Source organism: Nilaparvata lugens, chromosome 4 (genome assembly GCF_014356525.2).
Source record: "Nilaparvata lugens isolate BPH chromosome 4, ASM1435652v1, whole genome shotgun sequence".
NCBI lineage: Eukaryota > Metazoa > Arthropoda > Insecta > Hemiptera > Delphacidae > Nilaparvata > Nilaparvata lugens.
In genome coordinates, this window is record NC_052507.1 from 40,601,870 (window position 1) to 40,614,736 (window position 12,867).

The 12,867-nt window shown below is 34.7% G+C and overlaps 1 protein-coding gene across 4 annotated transcripts in view; it reads right to left on the reverse strand.

Annotated features, from left to right (window-relative positions):
* Nucleotides 1-281: 281 nt before the first annotated feature.
* Nucleotides 282-12,867, reverse strand: part of LOC111055038 (ubiquinone biosynthesis protein COQ4 homolog, mitochondrial) — a 34,531-nt gene continuing 21,945 nt past the window's right edge. For all 4 annotated transcript variants that reach the window (XM_022342199.2, XM_022342200.2, XM_039427481.1 and 1 more), the window contains exons 5-7: nucleotides 5,406-5,535; nucleotides 1,528-1,621; nucleotides 282-557 (exon numbers count right to left, since the gene is read on the reverse strand). In XM_022342199.2, the coding sequence (XP_022197891.1) occupies nucleotides 407-557; nucleotides 1,528-1,621; nucleotides 5,406-5,535 (375 nt within the window). In that variant the 3' untranslated portion in view covers nucleotides 282-406. The remainder of the gene's footprint in view (nucleotides 558-1,527; nucleotides 1,622-5,405; nucleotides 5,536-12,867) is intronic.

Genomic DNA, 12,867 nt, shown 5'->3' on the forward strand with positions numbered 1-12,867 from the left:
TCCAATTTTAGTAGCCTAAATAGACTGGACCTAACTAAGATGACTTCACACAATTCTGAAAAAAATTTAGATTTTAATTTTCTAGTATAAGAGTTTTCAGGTCGCACCTGATGGTCAATTACAGGGTGAGAAAATGAGAATTATATGAAATGAGTTCTACATTGGAAAGTTTATGAAGTTGTAAGGTTTTCATGTTTTCAATTCATTGCACATTTCAATTTAGTAGTATTGAGATGAAGAAAATCCATGAATGTTTTTACTGTTGAAGAAGACGAAAATAATTTGTGTTTTCATAACAAACATAGAATTTATTATATTATTTACAAATAAACACACTTATTAATCACTAGATTATATATTATCTAATTCTTGATCTTTATCTAGATATTGCTGTATTAGATACCTATTATTGGAGTTCTGTTATTTTGAATTCTCTATAGAAGTCATCCAACGTCTGCTCCCATCGTTTTTCGAAGTAGGCATTCATCAGGAATTCACTAGTCAGGCCAGTCTTGATAGCCCAGGGAAGATTTCTCTGCACATACATCAGCCGTTGCCTGAAGCAGAGAAAACTTATAAATTGTTTTATTCTATGCCTGAAGCAAGAGAATGTGTCTTACAAAGACACTCCAATTTACTCATAACGAGGAATTTACTCATTACTCAAATTATCCAATTTACTCCATTACTCATAACGAGGAATCGGTTTCCGATTTTTGAAGTGGCGACTCACTATGATGGGTATCTAAGTACCGTATCATAATAAGGACAGTAGCACTGTAGATCGATATAAGAGTTGTTCCAGGCTATTTTTTCATAAATTTGAGTTACGAAAACTAACATTTATCGACTATACATAATAATATCATTGCATGTACCTATTTATAAGCATTTAAATATTAACAATTCTTGTTAATATTCGATTTCATTCATAGTCCATAGAAAAATAAATGAAAAATGTGAAAGCTTCTGTACTTTGGTGTATCATTATAAAATTAGTTTCAAATGGAAAAGTATTCAACTCTGCTAATGAGGAAGATCTATGGAAAATACTGGATTGCTCGATAATGCAAATATTTTATAGATGCTTGTAAATTTAAAGATGATTAGATCTATATCAATTGTTGCTTTAGATTTAGATTTGTTTATCTGCAGAAAAATATTTTAAGTGTCTCATCGTGAACGGTCTAGATTTAAATTAGAACAGCACATAGTTTCAATAATTACACTGCAAAAACTAAACACCATCAATGAAGAAGCATAATTAGGAGGCTATTATTATTAATTATAGAATAATATTGAATATTAATAAATTGACAATTATTGATGAATTGACTAAATTGATGAAACTAGAAGATAGGTACTTAAATATTAATGAGATTGAGCCAGATAATCGAATCTTATCCACCCTGAAGCCAGTCGTTTTACTGCATAAGGATGGAATTGAACTTTCAAAATTGATTCCCTGTAAAAGTGTGAATTCTGAATTGAATTCGAAAGGTGTATGTACATAGCAAAAGATCTTACTTTGGACGTAGTCGAACCGCTCCAAATAAACCTCCAGTAATACACATGGGCAACCTTGTTTGCAAGCCTTCTACCCATTTTACAGTCACTTCACCTGAAATTGAAAAACATATTTCATGTAATTACTTTTTCAATGTGTTCCAATATCAACATAATCTACCAGTAATGAGATTCAAGAAATGAAAATTCGCCCTGAAGGTGCAGTGCATTTCCTTAGAGGCGTCTCGAGACGCTCGGCTTCAAACAATCGTGTCGAGACGCGTGATTACAGCCTCACGGCTAGAGCACATAACCTATAAATTCATAAGATATGAATCTTAAAAGCAATATAGTAGCTGACCGTTCTAATTTATCTGTCACCATAACGTTCATAAAACACAAACATTCAATGAGTCATCGAATCTAATTAATTTATAGGCTATGTGCTCTAGCAGTGACGGCTGTAAACACGCGTCTGGAGCTGACTGCTAATAGCAGCGCGCATCTCGAAACGCCTGCTTATAGCTGCCTCTATGGAATTGCACCTCAAGATTTAACATAGCGAAGAAAACTGTGCAAAACAATCAATTTAAAAAAATGCAAGTGTTCACATGTTTATATGTTGCAAATATCAAACCACCTCAATCACAGACGCCGACTACTGGGGGCTGGCGGGGCTTCAGATAGGGTTCAGTCCTACTAAAAAAGAAGATGATTGATTTTTAGTAGAAAAATGAAAGATTCAAGCCCCTACCTCAAAAACAGTGGGAAAAATGATTTTCAATCACATTTTTTTACGGAAAATTAAGATTGTTTGGGGGCTGAGCCACTACCTCGACAATTGAAGAAAATTGATTTTACTAACAAACATTTTCTAAAAATGATGGGGAGGAGGGAGGTTGAGGTTGATTTTGGGAGGGGGGTGGTAGAGCCCCTATCCCGACAATTTTTTGGAGCATTTTACCTAGTTATATTATAGCTGAGGGAAGGTATTTATCGACATTTACATATTAACATTTCTTATTGTTAATATTCAATTTTATTCATCGTTCATCTATATAATAAGAGAGAGTAGGGTTGTGTTTGTTCGTTTGTTCGCATCAAAACAGGTCAACTTGTGGATTGCATACCGGAAAAACGGTAATGATTTAGATCTCCAAATTTTGCACATAGATTCTCAAAATATCAATCTCATTCACCTGGAAGCCCAAATTTCAATTTTCCTTCTAGATTTTTCAGAATTAATGTTCAAATTTCATAATGGTACATACGATTTCATAAAAAAAATCACCAAATCATATGGTCGAAATTAAAAAAGGAACATCTGTTTCTATTACTGCTTTCTACCTGATACCATTATTTAACCTCAATAATATTGTTTTGATAATTGATAAATATTTTCAATAATAATGATAATATTTCTATTACAAATATAATAATAGTATTGTTTTGATAATTAATAGATATTTTCATTTTCACAAACTCTGTATAGAGTCATAATTATTAATGTTCAAATTCCATTTACGGAACATACGATTTCATAAGAAAAATCACCAAATCATATGGTCGAAATTAAAAAAGGAACATCTGTTTCTATTACTGCTTTCTACCTGATTCCACTTAACCTAAATAATATTGTTTTGATAATTGATTAATATTATTATGATTACTATTATTAATATAATAATGGTATTGTTTTAATAATTAATAAATATTTTTATTTTTACAAATCCTGTATAAATAATATGGTGAATGTGAAACAGCTGCATCAAATAAATTATCTCAAAAACATCTGTTTAGAAAAAACATAGTTTTGAAACTTCGTTTTCCTGATGCATTGTTTAGGCCTACACGTGGCATGGATTATTAATTTTTCAGCTAGAACAGTTTTTTGGGACAAAGTGCTAAATAAATGTCTACAGTTTCATCAATGCTGTATCGGCAATATGAAAACTTATGCAGTTAATATGTCTTTGAATAAAGGTGTTGATATTTACATAAAGAAATTATTCTCTTCCATTTTTATTCAATTAAAATTCTAAAATTATTCGAGCCCTGGTAGAATGACTAACTCACTGTATAGTCAGTTGAAAATTTTAATATTGGAATGAGGGTTATTTTGGCAAGCTGAGCAGAAAATAAGGTCATATGCACCTTTTCGTTATATCTTCAAATGAAAAATGAGTTTTGTGGGTTGTCAAAACTCCCTCTGAAAGGGAAACTACTCAACTTATTCTATATTTTAGTAAAATAACAATGATCATTCATCCATCTATCATATTCTATACTATAATAAAGGAAAGAACTGGATTATACACGTATACAGGTGTAAAGTATAGGAAAATAATTATGTTTGACGCATCATTTCGTCTGAACTACTGGACTGATTAACTTGAAATTTTGCATATCGATTCTTGCTTAACCGAGGATGGTTATAGACCTGTTTTAAATGCTTCAAGATTTGATTACATAAAGTTTTCAATTATTTGTCATGCTTCCAGTTGTTGTATGGAAGCAGCAGAACATGTCTCTTAAAAGGGAAATTAGAAGATAGGTATGATTGGGGATCCTTTTCGAATGATAAAAACAGATTTTCCGTCACACCCAAATTTTTTCCGCAATTTTGGAACCGCCATTTTGAATCCAACTTCTTTTTTTTAATTGAAAGGTGGTCATAATGATACATGATTCTGATACAGGATTTCCAGAGAAAAGGTATGGTGAAAACCGCACATCGATATCTCAAACCTTTCAAAATGTATTCTCATTCATTTCCTTTATTATGGTTTAGAAGATGATAGATAGATGGATACATGGAACTGGCTTAAACACGTATACATGTGAAAAGGATAGGAAAATTATGTTTGATGCATAATCACATCTGAACTTCTGGACTGATTTACTTGAAATGCTGCATATAAATTATTTATCAACCAAGGATTCTTATAGGCCTATTTTCAATTCTTCTAGATTTCATTATGTCAAGTTTTCAGTTTGTCAAGTTTTGAAAAAGACCCTTGCGAAGCACGGGTTACCTGCTAGTATACAAATAAAGCATAATGTACTTGAAAATAAATAGAGTGCCAGTCGATTTTTATCATACCCTAGTAAAATAAAGTTCTGTCGTGGTTTTAAAATGAAAATATTCAAATATACAGGTAGAACAAATATAATCAGAAACCAGAAAGCTTGTGAGCTAATTGTGTGAGAGAAAGAGCGAAAATGTAGTGTGATACTCCTGCACTGAGATAATATAAACTGTTGATAAACGCATCATAATATTCATCATCATTCAAAATTATCAAATTAACTAAGCATGATTCACCAATCAGCATTGAAAAGTGCTAGTATTGGAAAATTGCGGTTATGTTCGATAATGCACAGTTTTTTGTCACATTATCTATGGCTGTATAAAATATATTGGTTCTATTTTTTTAGTTTCAATACATTAATGTTATAACAAAATAACAGAAAAGAAGGGTAGATTTCAACTTGGTTATGAAAATAAAGCTATTACTGAACAAACAACATAATAAGAGCTGTCACTTTTTTGCACAGTTGCTCTTGTCCAACTTCCCCATTTACTTACACAATTAGATTGAATGTAGTGTAAAGATATAAAATTAATAATGTTTTATATTGAAATTGGTAGGTTTGATGTAAAGGAGGTATTTGGACCCCTGGGCCCCCTTCGCTCGGGGGGTTTTTCATAACTCCCAAATCAACCACAATCAGAATGCCCCCCCCCCTAATAATTTATATAAGTCGGAGCCTATGACCATAATATGTACTTATTGCATGTCATGACAAATTATCCAAATTGCACGTGTTTCATCAAACTACCACCACACCATGCGGTCCGCAGGTATTTGGAAGAGGATAATTTTTAATTGTCTTACCAAGCATGTTGGTGGGTTGCTTCAACACAGCATGTGTCAGATCATGAATTTCTCTGTACCTTTGCATGACATATGCTAGTTCAATATCATCGATGAACTGTACCGGTAAACGTGAATCTGGAGTCACTTTCTAAAAAAAAAAATTGGAATTAGTAAAAAGCATTAATGAAATCAGAGGACATATTTTCTATTGCCTCTGTAACCAGCACATAACTCCTCAAGGCTACTCTTACAATAGGGTGAACTTAATAACTAAGACACAATAACCAGGACACAAGCTAAGATAGAAGATAAATTTATTACCCAATATATCCATAAGAATATTATTTGACACCAATCCCCACAATTTCTGACAAGTTACAAGCAAGTTTTAACTAATAAACATATATTTCAAACGTAAGCTCCATTAACAGCTAAACCAAATTTTATTGAATATCAAACTGAATTCCAATAAAAATCAAACTAAATTTCATGAAAGATCGAAATAAATTCCATTAAAAAATCAAACAGGATTCACTCCAAAGCTGAGTCCCTGATGGTCATACTCTTCTTGTGTTGGTGGGGCGTTATGCTTGTCATTGTCTTCTGCTTCTAGTTTCAGTTGCCTGGAATGTCTTCGAGATCTTCTTGGTGGCTTGTGGTCTCCTGAATTAGTTGAAGAAGACTCAGGATCCATTGAACTGTCTGTAGTCTTCTTGTCTGGCTGCCCCAAGGAGTTTTGCTCTAATTGGCACCTCTCAACTCTTGGTGTCATTTCTACTTGGACTTCAACATCACAAACAGCAATAGACTGGGTGCTGCTGTCCCTCATTTCTCAAGCTCGCCAGGTTTCCCCTATAGGTCTCCCCTCAAATTTGGCCCATCTCTGTGTGGTTGCTATCCAAACTCCTCAAAAGATCACATTTCCCTCTTCTGCATCAATTACCACCCCAAGTCTTTTCAAAAGGTCCCAGCCAATCAGTCCATTACCGGCCACATCTACAGCTGCTATCACAAAAGGGTGCCTAACTTGTAGTTGTGCTGCTAAGCATTCCACTTCTTGAATGCCTTGGATCCCAAGCAAGTCTTCAGTTACTCCTCTAGCCTGCATGCCTTCTGCAGCTACCATTATACCTGAAATCGCTTCCTTCAGAATGCAGATCTCAGCTCCTGCATCCACAAGTAAGGACTTGGCCAACCCCATGATTTTCATAGTCACATGTAACCCACACTGGATGGCATTAATGCTGGAAACTCTCTTGTCATTAGCTCCCAAATCTACTGGCCAGGAAGTGAGGCAACTCCCGGCCTCTCCCCATTTGGGGAACCATAACTGTTGCTGCCACTGGAAACTGTAGTACCATTGTTTTGATTGCTGGTGTTAGATCTTGGAGCAGTTACTCGTTTTGGACAAGCATACAACATATATGTTGGGGATCTCTGCATACAAAACAAAATCAGGGAGGTCTCTGGTTTCCTCTTGATAACCAATTCCCTCCTGACCTGAGTGGTCTGGGATTCTCATTCAGATGGCTTGAGCAATCTCTGGCAAAATGCTCTCTTCCACCACAAGTGTAGCAGGCCCCTGGTGTTCGAGCATTGCCAACAGGGGATGATGAGCCATTGGTTGATTGGATGGGTAGTGCATTCACATGAGGTTTTTCTTCACGTCTTGGAAAGTGCTGATGTAACAGGGCAAAAACATTGGCAGGTTGGGTACTAGTTGCTTGGTCCACTCTCTCAGCCACCACAATAGCAGCTTCCAGATCTTGAGGTGGGTGAATCTGCAAGGTCATTGCAGCTGCACCTTGGAAGCCTCCAATAAATGCAGCCAGAACCGCCTGCTGCATCTGCACCTGTGCCCAATCAGCTTCTCCTGGAGTAGCAGGTATTGGGATCACCTTCAAACCCAACTCTAGACACGAATCTGCAAATGCCTTTGGACTTTCACCCCATTGTTGTTTGAGACTGCTCAGTGCCAGCAGCCATTTTTCAGGGTCTAGGGTTTTCTCAAACTTCTTGAGCAAGACCCTCTCATAATCAGCAAAAGTGACAATTACTGCAGATAACTCCGGTCAGATAAATTTTGAGACAGGCAGCAGCTGCACCAGTAGTTTTCAGCCTGCAGATGAGCCGCTGATCTTTATCCTCCCAATTACCTGTCTGTGCAACCAACTTGATATTCTGTAGAAACTCATTGACAGTCTGTCCTCCAACTTCCCCTGAGAAGGTCTTGATAAGGGATTGCAGACCCAGGTCCTTCCTAGTGGATGTAGACATGGTGACCGGCCAAGAAGACAGTGCAGTCCTAGCTTCCTCCAGCTCCCTGGCCAATCGGATTCTTTCCTGTTCGTTCCATTGTGCCTGGTCTAGAAGCTCTTGGGCCTGTGCACATAGTTCCTCCATCCCAGGAAGAGGAATGTTGCTCACAGGATCCCCATCATTCCTAGCAAGTACTGCACTGTTTGCTATAGATTCTCCATTGTCAGACATTCTTGCAGTCTGTATCCCACTGCTGCCACCAATGTAACTAGCACAGAACTCCTCAAGGCTACTCTTACAATAGGGTAAACTTAATAACTAAGACACAATAACCAGGACACAAGCTAAGATAGAAGATAAATTCATTACCCAATATATCTAGAAGAATATCATTTGACACTAATCTCCATGATTTCTGACAAGTTACAACTAATAAACATATATTTAAAACATAAACTCCTGTAAAATCTGACAAAGCATTTATTGGAACGGTTCCACTTGTTATTCGTTCCGCTACTATGTAGACATCATGTCTGTCTGTCTGTGCGCTGTGTCTTTTGTGCGTCTGCGCTGACCAGTGACGTCACAGTCGGTTCTTCAACACTGCTCTAGTCAAATTGGTTTTCTATACTTTTATTCGTACTTTTTCGTCGGATTATTTGCCATTGCAATTTTAATATTTGTGCTATTCAATTTTTTAGAATTTAATCTTGTCTTTAGGCATCTTACCTTTTAGATATTTGTTACTTTTTCACCATTCGGTTGCGAGCGCTTTGCCTACGTTTCTAACACATCTGGCATCTTGCCTCTTTTCATTGTAGCTTGCAGCGTCTCTTTGTCTTTTCATGGAGGTCGTCGGGTGTGCATCTCGCGCACGGTCTAAACTTTTCATCTGAATTCATCGGACCTACAGAACTTTTTTAAAGTGTGAATTATTCTTCAAATTAATTCGTTTGTTCTATTCTTCAAGTGTGATTCAATTATTCATCGAGTTCTTCACTCAGTTACTCTGTTAAGCTTTGATAAACTTTGTCAAAAATTGCAACCTCATGTGAGCATTTCATCGCTATTCACTTGATCTACAGAACTTTTTTAAAGTGTGAATTATTCTTCAAATTAATTCATTTATTCTATTCTTCAATTGTGATTAAATTATTCATCGATTGCTTGCATATTGATAAGACATACCGTACATACATTAAGGTTGTTTGTCTTTTCGGTCTCAAAATTTTATAGTTTTTCCAAAGTTTGGAATTTTCTATTAATTGTGATTGATTTAATCTAATTTAGAAGTATTTTTAATTTAAAAATGATTCTTGTGTGTTTTGAATTGTAAATTGAGTATGTAATTGATGAATGCTAAGTGACACATAACCTAGCTACATTTGGACTGTTGTATAAATTAGAATTGGAACCGTTTTGGGCTTATAAGCCTGTGGTACTTTTCTGTAAGTGTGTAATTCTGAATGATTAAATAAATAAATAAATAAATAAATATTGCTTTGATAAACTTTGTCAAAAATTACAACCTCGTGTAGGCTTTAATTGCCATTCTTCTACAATTGGCTTCACCTCGTGAAACTCAAACTTTCAAGTTCATCATCTCTACCGTTTGGAAATCAATCCAAAAATTCCACAACTTGAAGATCGGATTATTCGTTTGGGGTTCTACTTGCTCCAGCCTACATTTCCACTGGGGGATTCGCCTGCTGTAGTGGACGTTTCCATGCTTGTCATCGCATGGCCAGATCACTTCATCGCTTGCTGATGTCCTGTTCCTGTTGGTATTGCGGAGTCATTGCCTGTCTGCCTGGCCGCATCTCCTCTTCAAAATTTTATTCAGGTTATGTAAATCGTTCTATTCAATTTTCATTTATGTATATACTTATTAATTTATTAATGTCTATCTCGACATTCAATTCACTGAGGCCACCGACGCCTACTAATTTGTTTTATTAATGTCTAGCTTGACATTCAATTCACTGAGGCCACCGACGCCTACTTATTATTTGGTTAATGTCCATCTTGACATTCAATTCACTAAGGCCACCGACGCCTATTAATTTATTGGATTTGACAGCTACCCTTGGCTTTACAAGTGATTTTCTGAGGCCACTGACGCCTACTAATTGATTTATTAATGTCTATCTTGACATTCAATTCACTGAGGCTACCGACGCCTACTTATTGTTTAGTTAATGTCTATCTTGACATTCAATTCACTGAGGCCACCGACGCCTATTTATTTATTGGATTTGACAGCTACCCTTGGCTTTACAAGTGATTTTCTGAGGCCACTGTCGCCTATTACTCGTTCTAATTGATGTCTGTCTTGACATTCAATTCATTGAAGGCCCATGTCGCCTATATTTACCTGGACAATCTTCATTATATTTATTAGCTACCCTTAGCTTTTAAGTGTTATTCTAAGGCCAGTGACGCCTATTAATTGTTTGGTCGAAGTCATCTTGACATTCAAATCACTGAAGGCCTATGCCGCATATATTTTTTATGTATTGTAATATTACATTTTTTCTCACATTTGAATCGAATCTTCAATTCGAGATCTATGGAACTTTATAGTAAATGTCAGAGTCATCAATAGACGGACAAACTTTTTGACGGAGAATTTATTATCGTAAATGTTTGTTGCATTGTTCCATGGTGTCACCGAGGCAGGGTTAACAAATTACTAGATAAATAGTTTATTTAAATAGAATATATATATAAATTTAAAATAACAGTTTCAAAATAAAGTTTTATTGAGAACAAATATAAAATGTGAATTCTAAACTTGTAAGTTATAATTTTTTGGTGACGTGTCTGTAGCAGGGACAATGAATTTTTGAGGTCTCTCTGTTCTGGCTTGTAGCTTTTCCTGTTCTTTCTTCTTCTGAAAACATGGCTGGCTGTTGTGTGTGTAATTTTGTGCTCTGAATTATTGTCTGTTTAAGTGAATTTATTAATGTTTTAAATTGAGTTTTAAACAGTTTATAGTGTTCTATTTTGTGGATAATTTGTTTTTTCTGTATCCAAGCCAATAGCCACTGTTTTTCAACTGTAAACTGGTTAAGTACTTAGTTTGTAGGTAGTAATTTTAGACGCTTAGACTTGTAAGTTATTGTTCTTTGTACCTATATTTCTGTATTTTGCCAAAATTCATCTGAAGATTATAAGTTAATTTGCTCTGAAAACTGGATTTCTCATTCATAGGCAATAGATCCATTCACAATTTTATCAAGAATCTATTTCATTGGAGCCGACAACTATCCTTAGGTTGATAGGTGTTAAATGCTATTCCAACCGTTTAAGGAAAAATTGGTAGCATGGCAAATGGTACGCCCTGGTGTGGGACTCAAACTACAAAATATATCCCTGGTTATAAAAAAAATTATTGGTAGGATAGATATCTTGATAGGTTATGAATGGTTTGTTGCTGAGTGGGAAGTCGGTTCAAGAGAGATCAAGTTTTAATGAATCAGTGCATATTACAAAATGGCAAACATTAAAAATGATCTGAATCTTATAGCATTCTTAACACAAAGGTTTGATAAGCTAGATGCTAGATTTGATGAGCAAAATGCTAAGTTTAATGCTAGATTTGATGAGCAAAATGCTAGATTTGATGAGCAAAATGCTAGGTTTGATGAGTTAAATGCTAGATTTGATGAGCAAAATGCTAAGTTTAATGCTAGGTTTGATGAGATGAAGCAAGAATTTGCTGAAACATTGAGTGTTAATCATGAAAATGAAAACAAATTGAAGCAGGATGATAGTAGTGTTAAGTTACAAGATCAACTCATTCAAGTTTCTGACAATGTAGGCCTAGTTACTGTTGTTGAAAAAGTCAACCCTAGTGAGATAGTAGAATTGAATAAAGAAGTAGGTAGGGAGTTGTCTTTAATGAAAGTCAACTATCATGAAAGTGATATTGCTACATTGAAGGTTAGGAAAACTATAAACAAAGTGAATGATTACATGAGACAGGTTTCTATGGAGGTTAGGAATAATGTAAACAAAATGAATGTTGCTTTGAGTCAAGTTGATGAGTTCAACTTTCAACTGAGAATTGAAAAGGTGTATGCAATGCATTCTCAAGTGAACATGACTAACTTTTGTAGGCAAAACAGCTTTGTTGAAACAAATGAACCCATGAATAAAATCATGCTCTTGAAGAAAACAAAACACAAAGTCTCCATTGATGTGTTAGTATTCAAAGGTTGTTTCAAGTTGCTTACTTACAAGATGATAACTGTGAATCACATGATGGAAGGGTATTCCCCAACACACAATGATTAGGAATCCTGTGTTATGCCGGGATTCAGAATAGCATAATCGCTACACAGTGTATGGTAAGAGTCCATAAATGTGTCTTTTTTCTTTCCTGTAGCCTATTTTCTTGGCCCTTAATCTTTTCAATTTTCGATTCTTTCCTGTCTTTGTGTAATATTCAGTAAATTTCTTCTATGAAGCATATCTTAACCAATCTTGTCCATAGTCATTTAAATTTGTATTTTTCTGAAATAATATTGGAAGTTAAAATAGTAGCTTATTTTCCTAATCTTTAAATTGTTGATAAAACTTAACTTTTCCAAAATCTATCCATTGTAGTGTAAAGAATTGTTTGCTTGTGGCATATTTTTTCATCATGTATCACTTATTTTGAAATGTGTGTTGTTTTAGGGAATTTATTTACCCAGTTTTCTTTCTCTCTTGTTTGTATTTTTTAGGGAACTTATTTACCCATTATTCATCTTGATCATCTTTGTATTATAATCTTGAAATGTTTGTACTTATTATACAGTCTTTAAATTTTAAATTATTTAAAAAAAATAAATGGTTCAATTTAAAACGTTTTGTTATATTATTAATTGAAATAAGTTTTTTGTGATTGATATATTTTTCAAAATTTTTAAATTTGTTTGTTCTATAAATTTTGATATGATTGATTATCGTTTGAAATGGATGCTGGAGTGAATGTAGAATTTTTAGTGGGGTTTGTTGATTAGAATTTTGCTGGTATGTGATTGTTTTTTGAGATGGAAACCCATTATTGCCTAAAGAAGGAATAACAGAGGTTATGACTTAGAGAGGCAGTAATGAGATAATATTTTTTGTGTTGATTACTTATGTTGATTGCCATAGATGCAAAATGATGATTAATTATGAATATTGTTTGCCGTTGAAGCAAAATATTATTGATGTTTTGAATGGTTTCTTG